Here is a 17319-nt window from a genome sequence, read left to right on the forward strand (position 1 = left end):
CTTTTGGTTCAGAAAGCCCGGCAGTAACAGGAAGATGATGGCTCCTACACCTCTTTGCAATGTGTAGGGCAACTTAAAAATATTTGAGAATAGGAAGTTAACTGGATCACAATCACAAGCTACGTTTGCAGGGCAGATTATTGTCTTTTAAAAGTATATATATATATATATATATATATATATATATATATATATATATATATATATAAAACAATAATATGTGTGAGGATTAACTCAATGAAACTTGGTTAATTTGACAAATACAAAAACACTCTGGATAAATAGTAAGAACATACTTTAACTAAATAATATTTTTTTAACATTGAAAAGACAACATATTGGATTAACTTGAGTCAACTCAAGTTAACCATACAAATATGTAGCTTGAGTTATGAGACCGTGATACCATAAAAAAATCAGAATAAATTATGAAGTTCAATTCCTAACCAACCCAATGTTAAAGGATGAAATTGAAAAAAAAAATATTAAAACTAAAGTAGCAAAAAAGAAAAAGAAACTGAGTCAACCCGGGTTAATTTGTCAAATCCACAACTTGAGTTGTGAAACAGGATAACCCTACAGAAAGCAAATTGAAACAAATTGAATTAATGTTGAAGGATGAAATTGAAAAAAAAAATATTAAAACTAAAGTAGCAAAAAAGAAAAAGAAACTGAGTCAACCCGAATTAATTTGTCAAATCCACAACTTGAGTTGTAAAACCAAGATAACCCTACAAAAAGTAAATTGAAACAAATTATGAACTCTAATTCTCAATTAAATCAATGTTAAAAAATGAAATTGAAAAAATATATTAAAAAAAAAATGACCCGAGTCAACTTGCCAAACCTGTGATCTAAATCATAAGACCGAGATAATCCAATAGAAAACAAATTAAAACAAATTATGAAACTCAATTCTTAATTAAACCAATATTGAAGGATGAAATTAAAAATAATTCAATTAAAAAAGACTAAAAAAAAGCTAAGTCATCTTAGGTTAACTTGTCAAACTCGTAACTCGAGTCATAAGACCGGGATAACTATTAAGTCTGGGTTAGGCTTAGCCCGACCACATGAGATGGGCTTATTGGGCATGAGACTCAAGTCCATACACGCAGGTTAGGCTCAGGACCAGCCCAACCCAATTTGTTGGGGCATAAGACGGCCGAACAAGCTTCTTCTTTTTTTCAATGTATTGGTCAGACCCAAACCAGCCATGCGGGCTGGGCTTGGTCCAGCCCATCCTACATAGTCATTGTAAATCTACTTTAAAAATATTTTTAAATATAATTATTTTTTTTATAAATCCTTTTATTAAAATGATATATATATAGACACACACACATCATAACCCTCTTAACTCTTTATTTTTTTAGTTTTTTCTTAGTTTAAGAATCCTAAATAAAAACTATGTATGTATGTACACGTGTAACATGTAAGGTTAATAAATTTGACCATAAATTGAAAAAATTGATAAGTTTAAGGACTTAATTAAACATTGAATTAGTTTAATTAATGCAATCAGGGGCTTAATTGAAGAAATATCAAAGTTCAGGGTCAATTTGGATCAAAATTGCAAGAAATTAAAATTTAAAGACTGAAGTGAATAGATTTGATACTGTAAGGGGGTTAATTGATTTTTCCAGGGGTAAATCCGAAAGAATTAAAGGTTTGAGGAGTGAATTAAGGACTTAATTAATTAAATTTGAAACCAAGGACTATTTTATAAATGACGCAGAAATTTGATCTAAGGGGAAAATTAAAAAAAAATTCAAACATAAGGGCTTGATTGCAAGATTTCAGAACTTCAGGGAGCAAATTAAAGATGACCCCACGACCTAAAACAACGTCGTTCCAAGCACTGTTCATTCTCTTCTCCAGAGAACAGGGGAAGCCCGTTTGGTGATGCCACTAAAAATAGCTTCAACCAGACCCAATCCCCTCACCAATCTCACCAAATCCAAGCCAAAATCACAGACCGGGTTGTCTACCACAAATCACACGGATTTTTCAATTCCATTCATCCCCACAATGCGCCTCTGACGCAAGGATAAAGTTAATCACCAACAGTCCAACAATGGCAGGAGTGTTGGTGTTTTCGCTCCACTAAACACAGAGCAAACCCAAGCAGTGGTCATCTTTATCTACAAGATTACCATCCTAAGAGAAGAGTAGTATGGCCCTATAAAAGCCAGACGAAAGGCCAGAACCAAGGATGGAGAAAAAAAAACAAAGAGAATAGAAGAGAGGCAGAAAAGGAAGGAACCCAGAAAGCAAAAAAAAAAATAGAGAGTGGAAAAAAAGAAAACAACAATGAAGATCTGTGTTGATTCGCTCGATCTAACCAGAGAAAAAAAATACAAGAGAAAATAACAAAACAAAAAGGAAACAGAGAAAAACACAGAGAGCTAGAGAAAATCCATAAAGCAAAGGAGTAACAAACCCAAAGCCAGAGAGAAGGGTGACCACAGAGAGAGAAACAAAACAAAAATGGAGGGGAAGAAAGGAGCATTGCCCAACCAGCATCGCCTCACGTCTTCATCTCCAACAACAACGAAAGTAGGTAAGCTCTTCTTTTTCCCCATTTTGCAATTCTAATTAGTTATTCATTGTGTAAGCATGCATGAATTAATTCACGCGGACCCGCTGCTACAACACTTGGTCACTGGCTTGGGCAGTGACCAATAAGCTGGATCAAGCCTGAAAAAAAAAGGATTGAGACCGAGTTGGGCCTGGAACTCAGGCCTAGTTGACTTAATTTTTTGGGCTAGGGTGTATTTGGAAAACATACCCTTATGTCTTTTTTTTTTTTTTAAGTCTTCTTTATCTTAATATCTAGCCAAATAGGTATTTTAAGATATCAGAAAATTCTAAAAAAAAATTAAGGATCTTCTTAAATTTATTTGTGGGTCCCTCGCATGTTTTTTTATGACTTTACTTAGTATTGGGTTGTAAACTTATATTGTGAAATGTGAATCTAGTATGCGATACATATCTGTTTTTTCTTTTTTTTTTCTCTAAAAAAATAATAAAAAGATATGTTTTACTTTTAATTCAAAATTTTACTTGTTTATTCACCGATGCTAGTGTTAGGAATATTTGTATTCACTAATGTCAAAATTAGAAATACCCTCGATGCTCGATGTTCACTAATGCTAGAGTTATGAATCAAAACACTAGAATTGAAAATTATTTCAAACCTCAATATTCACTGACACCAAAGTCAGGAATATCATACTTTTTTGTAATATTTACCAACACCAAGGTTGAAAGTATTTGTAGTTGAATATTCACTTGTGCTAGAGTCAAGAACATTATAAGCAGACCATTAAAAGCATAATATAACAAATCCTTAGCAATTTAAGACAAAATCACCAATGCATCCTACCTCAGGTAAGATGTTTTAGGGGTGATAGTATCTTTCTTTTTACATAATCAGTATCGTGCCATAAAATCTTTGTTGACCAGTTAGGGTTTCTAGTGACCATAAAACTAGGTGACGACTCCTTAAACCAGACATTTTTCCCCTCTAAGAGTAAGATGTCAGATATATGTTCTTTTGCCTAAAAATTTTAAAGGTCTCCACGATATCGGGTGCGACACTATGATTAAGATTGTAATTGAACCTTATACTAAAGTTCATGTTGAAAAACTATTTAAAATAAGGTTAATACCATATTTGAGGCTAAATTAAAAGTGGAGTCTACTCAGTTTTAAAGTTAAAACTTTGCTGAAATTTATTTTTTAACATAAGCTCTTTAACATGAAACATTAGCATGATTAAAATAAATTAAAAGTGAATGAAAAATTGATCTCAAAGAATTCTTGGTTGGTATATTTTTGTGAACCCCAAAAACTCTATCCTAGATAGGAAAAAAACAAGATTTTCTAAATGTTTATATAGTGAAAATGTGAAGAGTTAAAATTGAGCCTAGAAAGCACCCAAGTTTTTAGAACGAAAATGACCTATGAAAAATGAGATTTGGGCTTAAGCTACACGCGCACAACCTGGCTTGTGCTCAAGCTTCAAGTTAGGCTTTGGCATAGGATTGGATTTAGGTTTATTATCAAATAATATTTTAGACAACAAAATAAATTATTTTTTTCCAACCTATTTTTTGAGATTGGGCTTGAGTTTATAATTATTTAGCCTTTAAAGAATTATTATTTTTTCAATCCTTAGTTAGTCTAACCTATGTATAAAATTTTTATCACTTAGTCTTTTTCTTTATAAACTTGAATAGTTTTTCCGGTATAAATTAGGTTTAATATTGTTTTTAAGACATGTAATTAAGAGTAATAATGGAGCGAATTTATTTTAGTTATTATCAGAATTAATTATGTATAATCTTTGTTCCAAAATCCACTATAAAAAATGATTGAAGGAAGAGTGTTCTGGATATTTTTTGGACAATTTTTTTTTCAAGATATTTTTACTCTTTTTTTTCTCGGTTTGTTTTCTAGTTTTTCTTCTTTGTCTAAGCTTTGTTTTTCCTCTTTATCTAAAGCTTAAGTTTAGTCTTTGTATAGAGACATTTAAGTTACATTTTCTTTGGTCTATGGACCTTGTAAATAATTAGCTTCAGATAATGGCATCCTAAAAGGATGACCGGGATGAATAAATAATTAGCTTCGGCTAATGGTATCCTAAGTGGATGACCGGGATGATTAAATGATTAGCTTTGGCTAATGACATCCTAAATGGATGACTGGTTTCCCTTTGTTTTGACTTCAAGCAGAGAGAAAGTTCAAAGATCAAGATTTTTTTATTTCATTTAAAATCCATCTCCTTAACATTAAATTAAAATGGGTCTATCGATACAAGTTGTAAGACCGATAATTCAGCATTCAAGACCTGGTCGATGGCTACTTCAAATTCAAGTGCCACTTACCTTAACACAACTCGGGCTAATCGACTCCCAGGCCAGGCCTAACTAGACCTAGTGAAAGCAATCAAGCCAAAGAAACACTTATTCCTTGCGGAGCAACGGCTAGAGCTGCAAATGAAATAGCAGTGGTTATGCCAGCATGCTAATGATATCCTAAGAGTATGACCAGGAGGAATAAACGATTAGCTTCGGCTAATGGTGTCCTAAGAGGATAGCCGAATTTGGGAGTTGTGAGTTAGTTTCAAGAATTGATACATTCATGTGTACTATGTTTTGTATACACCAAGTATATAAAAGAACTACGCTTGTTATGCCTTAAACAGAGAATAACATTAATGCTTACATTAAACTATTTAATTGCTTATTATTAATTATTTATAATCCTTGTAAATATTTGTATTGCAGCAGGGACATCACACCAACGAGGTACCTAGGAACGCCATTACACGAGAACTTACTTTTGCAAAGAATCATGCAGTCACATTTTAAATCACGATGTATTTTGTATGAACAAAGTGTATTAAATGTGTATGTGTTATTCGATACTCTTGTTTAATTTTGTGATGTCTATTAATAGTATAGGAATGCAAACTTATAATTATGTACGTATATTTGAAATGTGAACTTGTAATCATGCAAACATAATACTATGTGTTTGTGTAAGAGTTGTTGTTAATAAAATGTTGATTGATGTTTGGTGTATGGATTGAGCCTCGATAATGAGGGGAAACCGATTTATCAATTCCCGAAATGTTATAAAAAAAATTATCATTGTTTTGGCTTGAAAAACCAGATTGTTACATTTAACCCCTGTCTTTAGTGTTAATCCATTACTTAATATTGATTCTTACCCCGAAGGCATATTACACTAGCATATGTATAAGAAGGCTTGCATGCGATAATCAAGTTATGTAACATCCCTAAATTTTAAATACAGGTTTAACATAATATCAAGTCATGGTTTCTTAAAAGCTAGGGTAATTGTTTTTTAATCTCATAATCCAAAATTCATGATTACATAATTCCATCTTTAAAGTCATTTAAGATTCTGCAAAAATTCCAGCAGAGTCTCTTCTAAAACTGAACATTCTTAAGTGTCAACATCAACAATCAACATACACAATCAAGACTTAATCTATGGTCCAACCATCCTGGATCTTTTCCATGAGCAACACAAATTTCCTTCCATTTCACAATCCATAATCAATCACATTAAATATATTTCACAATAGTTACATGCATTTTTAATTTAATAAATAGAAATAAGTATTATGTTAAATTTCAAACCTAATAAAAGAGATTCAATAGTTATATTACATGGATCTTAATACTAGTTTAGTTTACCATACAAACATTTGTCACAAAATTATATTACAAAAAAGGAATTCAACCTATCAATAATTACATCATTATTAGCTAAACAAAAAGAAATACTATAAATAATTAATTGCTCAGCTTGGATCTATGATTAACCTAAAATCAATTCATTATACAATATAAGCACATAATTCAGCAATTGATACAACAAAGCATATACTACTCCATTTTTATTTCATTAATTCAAAATCAACATTTTAAAAATAAATGTGTCATCTCTTTCTACTTATCAACTTTTTTATTCCACCTAAATAATCCATAAATAACCTAGCAAGTCAGTCAACTAACGCCTCTAGCTTAGCTCTGGATAGCTTGTCAAATTAAGTATCCTAACAATCAATCACATTGACTCCACTAGCTCCGCTCTGGACAGTTAGTCAATTTAAGTATCTCAACAGTCGATCAAATTGATGTCACTAGCTCTACTTCGGATAGCTAGTCAAATAAAGTGTCTTGACAGCCAATTACATTGACATCACTAGCTTCATTCTAGATAGCTGGTCAAGTTAATCATTTCTTAGTATTAACATTTTTATAAATAAATGCATATTTTTAGAAATTTGCACTTCTACAGACTTGAGAAATCTTTTAAGCAAAAAAATTACATAGCACCTACCTAAAGCTTGTGCTAGTCTGCTTTTTCATGCTACTGTCCTGATTTGACAGCCTCTCTTATACGATCAGGGTCTCAAACATCATTAACATTTCAACCGTTCTAAGAATTTTATTCCAATTCTTATTTAACCAATATTCTCTAACCGATAACAAGGGAATCCTTAAAATTCTATACACATGCACACTTTTTATGTTCATACTCATTCTTATAGGTTCAATAGTTAAAACCCTTAATTTCAATAATAAATTTTAAGAACATATAAAGCAAACTTTTGGACCCCCCCTCGAAATTTTAACCAGACCTATCTCTTAAGGTAGCAAAAGTTCCTTTCTAAATTATATGAAATTCTCTTTTCACATAGTCTCAAAATATATCTTTTAGCACAATTCTTTACATCATTTTAAATTAAGAAAATTTAAACCCCATTTTTACTATTATGTGGCGAAAACCACCACCGAAAAGGGGATATGAATTTCTTCCAAATTTTCCTTTTAAATTCTTATTATTCAACCTTAAACATTTCACTTAACACAACTCAACCCAATTTTCATAGCAACTAAGTCAACAAAGTCCAGTTCTTTTTTATTTGTTCAAGCCGAGACTTCTCACCAAGGGAAACATGTAATGTTTTTTTTTCTAATTCTCATATGATTTAATTTCATGCCCAATAATCAAACACAATATATAACATAATCAAACATATATTCCATGTCAATTTGAATTAACAAATTCAAACCCTCCTATACACTAAGTTGGTCGAATATCACACATAAAAAAGGCATGGATTTTTCTTCAAAATTTCTTTTCAACTTCACATTAGCTTTTCATTTTATACTTAACCTAACATAACTCAATTCAAATTTCATAACAATTAAACCAACCAAATTCATTATTCCTTTATATATACACGTAGGCCGAAACTTCACACCAAAGAAGGAACATAATTTTCTTCAAATTTTCCACAATTCTCATGTTACCAATTAGTTTTTCATATCTAAGAACATAATTCCAAAAACAATTACCATTACAAACAATCAAACCTATATAACCCAACATTCCACAATATACATACAACACAATAAACTTCAAAACATACTAGAATTGAAATGAATCATGATAGGAGTGGTTGTTACCTCCTAATAACAAGAAATCAAGAAGAAATTGCAAGAAAAAAATATCCAATTTTCTTCACCTTCTGCTCTTACTCCCTCTAACTCCCAATTTCACTTTTTTCTAAGCTTAAAATCCTTTTTAAACTTTGCAAATCTTCTCTTAATTCATCAAAAACTCTTTTTAATTCATTAATCCACTTCTGATGCTAAACTTAATTAGCCCATCATTATAAAATAATTAGGTTCATGTACTTTCTTACACATAGATTAAATTGATTAAAGTTTATTCACATGCATTTCCAATACCTTCACAGCACTTTGTTCATTATTATTCCACTCATAATTACACATTGCCCACTTTTCTTCCCTCCACAGACCTTCGATCCAAACACAAACTACATTAACAATGCTTTGAATCCATGCTTCACCAACAAATTTCAACTTTCTGTTTCTTTTTTTAGCTGCAGTGTTTCTTCCAGCTCCTGCACATTCATACACTAACATATACTTTTGTGTAACCGTTCTTTTCATTTCATCTTATTTTACATCATCTTATTCACAATTTACACTTGTAAATAACAACATACTCCCCATATGGAGGTTTATTCACCAACTAATATGGAGGTTTATTCACCAACTAATATGGAGGGATGAGATCTACAGCTACCATAAACCCGTCCTTGGGAGCATGAAACTAATCTTCCTCCTAACATTTGATTCAAACATGTGTTCAGTGAAATCACACGCTCTTCACTTTATTCTAAATTGCCACGCATCATTGCTTGAATCAGAACTCAGAAACACTATAGAAGAAAAAAATTGTTTCAAGCTGAGCACCACCAAATTCGTTTCCATCATCAGCTAACATTGATTAAGAGCCAAAGCCTAAGTGAGCTAGCACCCATTGAAGAGGGCAACTTGCAGTAACTATTAAACAATAATTCATTTGGTCAATAAAGAAAATATTCAATTGAAAGAACGAAAATGTTCTCTTTTTTTTTTCTTTTTGTATAAGCAGAGAAGGAGAGGGTAGAATTAAAAGGAAAACATGCAGACTTGTATTAGTACGCTACTGGGGCACAATATTTTACATTTTAGCACATAAATTGTTATACATTTCCACAATTTTCTGGTGAGAAGAAATTAGTAAGTGTAGAACTCCAGAAGTTAGTCACACCTGCTTCAAATCAGGCCCGGAGACGCGCACCAAATGTTGAGCTTTTGCCTCGTGTACAATGGTGAGCTTTCTGGTCCAATGGAAGCAAACATTGCAGAACCTAAGAAAATGCACGAATATTGATTGAACAAATTCTGAAATTGGGATGCATTGTATGAGAAAGTTGAAATAAGGTACAAATTAATACCATCAGGCTGAGCTACGCAGATTGCACAAAGGGGAAACATGGGGGTTTAACCTTCTAGAGCATATGTCTGGACCTGCAATCCATATAAGAACGATAAAACAAAAATAAGAACTGAGGGGCAAGGAAATAGCAGGGAAAGGAACCAATGGACATGAACATTCTAAGGCACCAGACAAACCACCAACTTTGCATTGAGTGAAGTCACTTGTTATTCTACAGAAAAACACTTGAGAAACCAAGGCTAGCTCAATAGGCACTAACAATATCATCCAAATAGAACTAGTTGACCTAGCACATTTTCCACTGCATGGCAACCCTTGTTCATATTTCCATGAGGTAAACAATAATGTCCGAACAAGACAACATGAACCACCCAGATCTTTTGGGAAAAGCTCAAGCAGCTACCTAAACCCAATCCCAATTTGCATTAAAATGATGTCTAATGGTAAAAACTTCAGATTAGTCATTAGATACTTGATAGACCAGATATCATAGCAAATCTCAGAGCTGCTGAAAATGAGTGCACGGGGAAAAAAACAAGGCAAAATGCTCCAAAGGATTGATAACCCCTAGTTAATTTCCATGATTAACAGATTTCTTTTACATCCTTTTTTCCCTTTTTACATTTGACATGACATAAAAGTGCTTTCTTTTTATTCGATGTGCAACTGCACTAGTGCTCGTTTCTGTGATCCAGATAAGATTTATAAATGGAAGCATGCATAAAATAAGGGAACTGAACACTGGCATCTTCTAATCAATAAAAGAAAATAAAGCAACCTTTCATTTATAAAGCAACCTTTCATTTATAAAGCAACCTTTCATTTTATTCTACCTCAGTCAAGTTCTCTTCAGGAAAGTGATTTGGTCTGGTACAATTAACACCATGGACACCATCATACTTGAGGACTCTAAGTTTCCCTTCCTGTAGTTTACCGAAAACTGTTATGCAGTTCAAAAGTATAGATTAATAAGATGAACATGATCAGAGAAAGGTGCACACCTTGGTTCCATAGACAAGACCTCCTCCGGCAAAGGGATGAAAACAAGCAACATTGACCTCATCCTCTGCGCTAGGAAGCACTCTCACAAGTTCCATATCCGAAACTCTGTAAACCTAATTGACAGAAACAGAGGACTAGAGTTGCAAGACTGACATGCCAAATTCCAGAGACAGTTACAGTATGAAATATAGGTAGGATATAAACCCTTGCTGCTAAACATAATAAGTTCACTATTTATGTTTTTTCCAAATAATATTTCTTTTCCAGAATAAAAACCATCATTTCAATAATAGTGACAATTGCAACCGTGACTCTGGGTATTAATTGGGAAGTATATAACCCATTGGCCATAACATCTTTGCACATTTACGCTCAAAGAAACCTTTTTCCAGTAGTACAAACTCCAATTTTCCATCTAGTATTAGCACAATCACCTGCAGACTTTTCTATTCAAAATTCATTCCTTCATCGATCATATAGAAAAACTATCTCACTCAATTCACTGTCAGCACATCACAAACTATGTTTGCTAGAGCAACAATTTTCTGCTTCATAGGAAAGCCACCTCAATTAATTCCACTCTTGCCAGTGCAACAATTGTGAAAGCATGACAACGTTAGCAAATAAAGCAGAGAGATGGATTGTTTTTACATGAATGAAGCATAAATCCATAGAGAAAAGGACACCTTATCACAAAATAACAATCACCCAACAGAAAATTCTCAAGTAAATGGGAATCAAGAATAAAGACAAAAGGCAGGGAAAGAAAATGAACTTTATACCTCCAGAACTGTATAAATAGGTGTTGTCGTTTCCCCATCAATGACAATGCTTTTTAGAAGGGAGCCATGACGTCGACCATAAGCCAGTAAAATGTGCTCCGACATTGGTGAGAACTGCACATGGCATCAAATACAAAGCACAGTAATATCAACCAAGAAGGAAATGTTAATAAACAAGCAAAACATCTATGACCTTCACCATCTACACCAACATAATTAGAAATCCATACAAATAAGATAGACATATTCAAACTGGTATTTAAAAGAAAAAAAAAAGTATACCAGGACCAGATATTCTAGTATTTGCAACTTAAGTATCTTAAAAATATTATATCTGAATCGCAACATCTATATCTCAGAGCATCATGTCCGAAGGGTTCTCTTTCTTCCTTTATCAGGAAAAAAAAAAGAGCAATTGAGGATCTCAGAAGTCTAGAACACTAAATGAGTCCTCTTAGGGATTCCAGACCCCAAAGAAACTAATGACAACAATGACAAAAAGGATGTTGCCATAAATAATAGACCATGAATTACAGTTCAAAAGCCCTTTTGTTACCAGTTTAGCCAAATGCACTTAACACCCCAAGGAGGAGCACACAATGAATTACAATTCAAAAGTCCTCCTTTTGTTACCAGTTTAGCCAAATGTGCTTAATACCACAAAGAAGAGCATCAGCATATCCTTTACAAGCTAAATGCAATTGAATGTTGAGAATCCACATGAAAAATGGAGGGAGAACTAACAAGCAGTCACCCAGCAGAGTACAGGTAAGATTTGACCTTATTATGCTAACTATATGATAACCCATCAATAGGCCAAAAGATTTTGCATCTCAATGCAAAGACAAAGGCCTGCTTGTAATAGAAGTAGACCGGTAAATATGAAAACAGATACATCATACATGTTCCTTTCATCTATGAAAGATCACTGACCTGGATTGAAGTCAAACAATGAGCAGCTCTAATTGCACGTGACACAAGCACTGAACCAAAGCTGTATAAACAGAAAAGCCACTTTGATAGATAAGACAATCATTCATCTGGATTAAAGAACAAGAAAGAATCAAGTGCATTGTAAAAGTTGGATAGAATTTTACGTTGCCTCCTCCAGGGAATATATGCGAAGCTCGTACACTACTTGGTGTGCTGATATTGGGTGTCTAGTAGGGGAAGTAGCAGCCCCAGCATCTTGATGGACTAGCGTTTGTAAACCGGGATCAGCTTCCATATGGGGCAGCATACAAGCAACACAGGCAGCTAAATATCTTCCGCATGGTGAAAAATGAGCGCCCATTTCACTGAAAAAACAATAGCAGCCAGAGAGACACAAAGTGAACATTGAAAGGTCAGCCAAAATATATTAATAAAATGCAAATCCAAAAGATGACCAAGCTGTCCACTATGACTTAAGAAAAAATTTAAGAAGTGATGTGGTTATAATATAGAGTTCACTGAACATAAAGCAGCAATAAAAACGCCTCATCCTTGCTGGAGCAAGCAAAGAATATACTAAAAAATCAACAAATTAATACTTTCTTTTTGGTCAAAACAATTTAAATTCTATCATGCTGATTAATTAAGTAAACACCAAATTTGATAGGAAAAAGAAAAATTACAGCCTTCAGCATACCTACAAAGGACGGCATGAGGTATGGTTAAGCGACATTTGTCAGCATTGAGTGGAGCGCAAGGATGTTTTATGTCATGAGACCACACTCTAAGCTTTACAGTGCATGGTAACTCTGCAGCAGCTGCAGCTTCCAATGACGTGGCAATCTCAGACTGGATTCTATTAAATATGGGCTGATTATCACTACCTTCATGTCGCATATTAATGGGAGCCATACTTTCCCTGGATTCAGGCACAAAGAACCGGGAGCGTGAAATGCGAGGCCGAGAGCCAGATCTCCCAGAGACCCCGGAGATGCTGGTGCTGCCAGGCATTGCCAAAGAAGCCACTGCAGCTTCCACATTCTGAGTAGATAGATAAGATGTCAGTGAGGAAGGACCAATATACTGGGCTGAACGTTCACGACTACCACTACTAAGAGGAACTGTCGAGGGTCCACCAGCTTGGCTCTGACCCATTAACCATCCCTGCAAAAAGGGTAACTCCCACCACGTGGAGTCTCTAGAGGGTAGAATCTGCTGAAGTTGCCCAAAATCAGTGGACTGCTGCCTAATTGAAGTATTTGCAGGTACTCCATCCATTGCACTATTACCAACACCAAGCATCTCTAGATGAGCTGATTTTCCTTGAGGGTTCCCCCCTACAGGCGGCATTTCATCAGTCTCCATCGCGTCTTCTCTGGTGTTAGAAACTCCACCTCCCATTCCAGAAGGGAAAGAATTATTTACTATACCTTCTGCACTGGTATATGAACTAGAAGGGACTGCAGGAAATGTCTCCATGGGAGACACTAAGGGAACATATCTGTCTGTTGCATTTGTATCCATTTGAAGCTGCATTGAAGTAGAGGACTCCACTTGCATTGTACTTGAAGTGACAAGTCTATTAGCATCTATTCTACTATCATCTAAAGAAAATGAAGGCACGAACAAGAAAGGCAAGGACACAAGTGGTAGTTCAGAAGCCAAGCTAACACAATCACCAGACTGACCATTTGTGACAAAAACAGCAGGAGGAGGATATCTCAGGTAACCTGGAGATGTTGCCCGTGTCATAGAAGAATCTGAAGAGTCAAGATCATTGACCTGCATATCAGTCCAAAAATGTAATCTACATGATAGAATGAGTAAGTAATCAAATAAATGACCTTTGGGTTATTCACCTCAGCAGTCAAGAGAAATGGAGCACCGTGCGGGTGAAAATGCACTGCTCGAAGAGAGCGCCTAGTCTTCAATACAATAGTTGGCGAAGACGCCTCCCCTCTCTTATTGTAGTGCCATATGTACAACTGACACATGAGATTAAATGCCAATGCTATGTTAAACTATATATTCAATGCAACACATGCCTTTCAAGTAATGAGAAGAAAAAAGTTTGTGTGAGTTGAGCAAAATTAAAGTAATATTCAATACCTTGTGACCTGATGCAACAGCAAGCAATTCTCCTTCTGCATGGAAAGCAATGGAAGCAATAGGACGATCTGTGAGGGGAAACAAATTCACCAGGTCATACACGCTCAACAACTACAGAAAAAGAAAACTGCATAAAAATAATCAATGTGTAGAACTGAACTTACAGAAATCACGGGATCCTATACACTCTGATGTGTTTGCATCCCATAAGCGAACTTCATGATCCAAGCTTCCACTTGCAAGAATTTCTGGATGCAGTGGGTGGAACCTGACCTATAAAATTAGGGTCTTTAATATGGAAAAGATAACTTAAAGGTTGTTCATTTTCAAGAAAAGGCACTTGATTTGAGCTGAAAAGCAGGGTTAATAGCTTTAAATGGGGAGAAAAGGAAAGAGAAGGGAGATCAACAACAAAACTGTGATTGTACATGAAAGATAATGGGAAATGGTTGTAAAACAGAAAGGAAAGGGAAGCAGTCGCCCTTGAGAAAATGCAGTTTTTGTATTTGATAAATTGTAGACAGGTAGACTGCTATAGTACTAAATGAGTATACCGCAGAAAGATAGTTATAATGCCCTAACCGAAAAAATCAGCATGTTCACTGAATATATTCTATTCCCATTACTTTTTAGGAAGACATCTCAGTGGAGCAGGATTAAAAAAGAAAGTGTTAGAATTTAAAATTTGAGTATATGCCAAATAATTGCGTCAAATTTATCCATTATCCATTTATACGTAGCTGGCCAGAATTACAAAAGATCAAGAAAATTAGCGATCCTTGCAAAAAAAAAACAAATTCCAACCTACCACCCAAGGCGTCCTCCGATGACCCATCAACACCTTTAAGCAGATTCCAGTTTGGCAATCGATTATCTTCACTGTGTGATCACCACTGCATAAAGAGAGAGAGAGAGAGAAGTGAGTACAACTTCCAGTTGGTGCAGGCATGACCAGGAAAAGACCAGAGTAGGAGGACTTGCTGCGTAGAAGCGAGTGTTTTTCCATCAGGACTAAATGCTGCTGCTATAGTCGACCTCGGAGGAGGCACCAGTGGGCAATACTGCGCCGATAGATGCCGCAACGACTCAGCCTCAGCCCTAAAACATGAGCAAAGAAACTCAGAACACGAAGCAAGCAGCCCACAAAGAGAGCTTAAAAGCAGCGCAATTACCATGAAATAAGACCGCGTTTCGCATCTCTAGCTGGTTCAGTTTTCGGCACGGATGAAGAATTATAATTCCATTGCGAAGCTTCTCCCCACCGCCTTTTTGGCGTGTGTTTAGTTCTAGGACAAATCTCTCTCTGCACTAACAAACACAAGGCGTTTCTACCACTGAAACATATAAGAAAAAATCAGAACCAAAATATAATCAATTTTCAGTAAATTCTAGCTAGCTCTCTCGTAAAGAGTCAAAATTAACGACTCGTTATGAATCTGTGAATAGAAATAAGAGTTTGTTAATCAGAAATTAAACCTAAGAAGAGGAGGATTGAGGGGAGGATTTCGATCCAGCGGCAAGGAAACTGGGGTCATTTCCTTGTTTGCACAATGAAGGGTTCACATGGAGAGGGGATTTCGAATGAAGCAGCTGCAATGGTGTTGAGGAGAAACCCTAATTCATTGATTGATAGATTTGAATTTGAATTTGCTGTGGAGGGGTGAAAGAGGGAGGGAGGGTAATGTTATGGGTGTTGGATTTTATTTTTGGACATAACCTAGTAAGAGGAGAGAGCAGGAAGGTGAATAATAAAATGTGTGCGCCTATGGCCTCAGAGAGAGAGAGAGAGAGAGGTGTTAAAATAACAGAAAAATCTTACAGATCCCCGTTGAAACTACTACTTATTAAAGTGTCTGTAAGGAGTTACGACAACTTCATATTGGATGTCCTGATTAGGGATAACTAGCTCCCTGACACAGGGTGCTTTCTATCCACTACCTCACTCTTGGTTAGAAATGTTTAAAAAAACTGAATAAACCAATTAAAAAATAAAAAAATTACCCGGTCCGGTTCGGTTCCGGTTTAAAAAAGCTTAAACCGATTGAACCGGACCAAACCGAACCGGTTTAAAAAAATGTATAAAAAGAACAATCCCTAACCCTAAATCACTTACCCCCTTTACAGCCGTCAACCCCCCCTCCCCCTCCAGCCTTCCCCTTTTCCCCTTCCCCTTCCCCTTCCTAGAATCCTAAATCACTTTCCCCCTTTCTAGCCGCCACCCCCCCTCAAGCCTTCCCTTCCCTTTCCCCCTTCCCAGCCTTCCCTTCAAGTTTCACAATCCAGATGCGAGGGAACCATTATTCAAGAAATCCTACCTTTGATAGTTATACAGTATAACTTATACTAGTTTCATCCTTGTGCTGAGCGGAGTCAAGCTTTGAGATTCTCTACATACCTCAAAAGAAAAGGCTTTGCTAAAGCCAATACGGCATTCACAGCTAGCCAAAGAGCCAAAGACCCAAGAAAATTTATGGTCAATTAGCTCTCTCCGAGACCTCCATTCCCCGTCCCCCCTTCTCAGCCTTCCCCTTCCCCTTCTTAGCCCCTATGTGGAAGACTTTGATTGCTGGTTGCTTTTCTTGATTTTCTAAGTGGTTGCTGTGATTAATAGCTTAGATTGATATTTGATGTCAAATTTTTCTTCGATTTAGCTCAATGATGTAGATTAGTCCGGTTTTTCTGGTTTTTATGCTAAAAAACCGACCCGAACCGAACAAAACCGGTTCGGTTTGAACCAGTTCTCGGTTCAGTTCAAGTTATATTAATAAGGAATACTATTTTTCGGTTCGGTTGAATTTTTGGGTTAAAACCGGACCAAACTGAACCGTGAACACCCCTACTCTTGATATTAGTTAGGATTCAGAGCTTAAAAGGTGTAATAAATAAAATTTTGATTTGGTACACATACCAAATCCATAAAAAATGTACTTGTAAAGTAAATTATGATAGTAGTTGTTTTTTAAAATATTTTTCATTTAAAAATATATTGAAATAATATTATTATTTTTTTCTTCAAAACAATCTAAAAACATTTAAAAAAATTAATTTGAAGCAAAACAAATAAAAAATTTTCAGATTTTTTCAAAAACATTATTGAAATGCAAACAAACAGGCTCTAAAACTCCTTGTGAAG

General features: G+C 35.1%; 2 protein-coding genes across 4 annotated transcripts; one reads left to right on the forward strand and one right to left on the reverse strand.

The window, feature by feature from the left end:
• Positions 1–2490: 2490 nt before the first annotated feature.
• On the forward strand, positions 2491–4938 carry LOC112324180 (uncharacterized). Its single transcript, XM_024585829.2, is given in 3 exon segments — positions 2491–2563; positions 4740–4762; positions 4765–4938. Coding segments are annotated over 3 exon segments (270 nt in total).
• A 4091-nt stretch (positions 4939–9029) lies between these two features.
• Positions 9030–16013, reverse strand: LOC7464413 (uncharacterized). Of its 3 annotated transcripts, none has more exons than XR_002977820.2 (15): positions 15663–16011; positions 15359–15520; positions 15168–15284; positions 14995–15079; positions 14351–14459; positions 14187–14254; positions 13937–14062; positions 12775–13859; positions 12242–12442; positions 12078–12138; positions 11145–11258; positions 10362–10475; positions 10177–10283; positions 9359–9431; positions 9030–9271 (listed from the first exon to the last, which is right to left on the reverse strand). XR_002977820.2 is itself a non-coding variant. In XM_024585310.2 (15 exons), the coding sequence occupies exons 1-14, from the start codon at positions 15719–15721 to the stop codon at positions 9405–9407; spliced, it is 2418 nt and encodes an 805-aa protein (XP_024441078.1). In that variant the 5' UTR covers positions 15722–16009; the 3' UTR covers positions 9030–9271; positions 9359–9404. The 3 variants fall into 3 exon arrangements, 2 of the variants coding, with proteins under 2 accessions (XP_024441078.1, XP_052303031.1); XM_024585310.2 differs by having other exon boundaries at positions 10194–10283; positions 15663–16009; XM_052447071.1 differs by lacking the exon at positions 9030–9271 and having other exon boundaries at positions 9361–9759; positions 10194–10283; positions 15663–16013.
• Between the last annotated feature and the right edge of the window lie 1306 nt (positions 16014–17319).

This window comes from Populus trichocarpa, chromosome 14 (genome assembly GCF_000002775.5).
Source record: "Populus trichocarpa isolate Nisqually-1 chromosome 14, P.trichocarpa_v4.1, whole genome shotgun sequence".
Lineage (NCBI taxonomy): Eukaryota > Viridiplantae > Streptophyta > Magnoliopsida > Malpighiales > Salicaceae > Populus > Populus trichocarpa.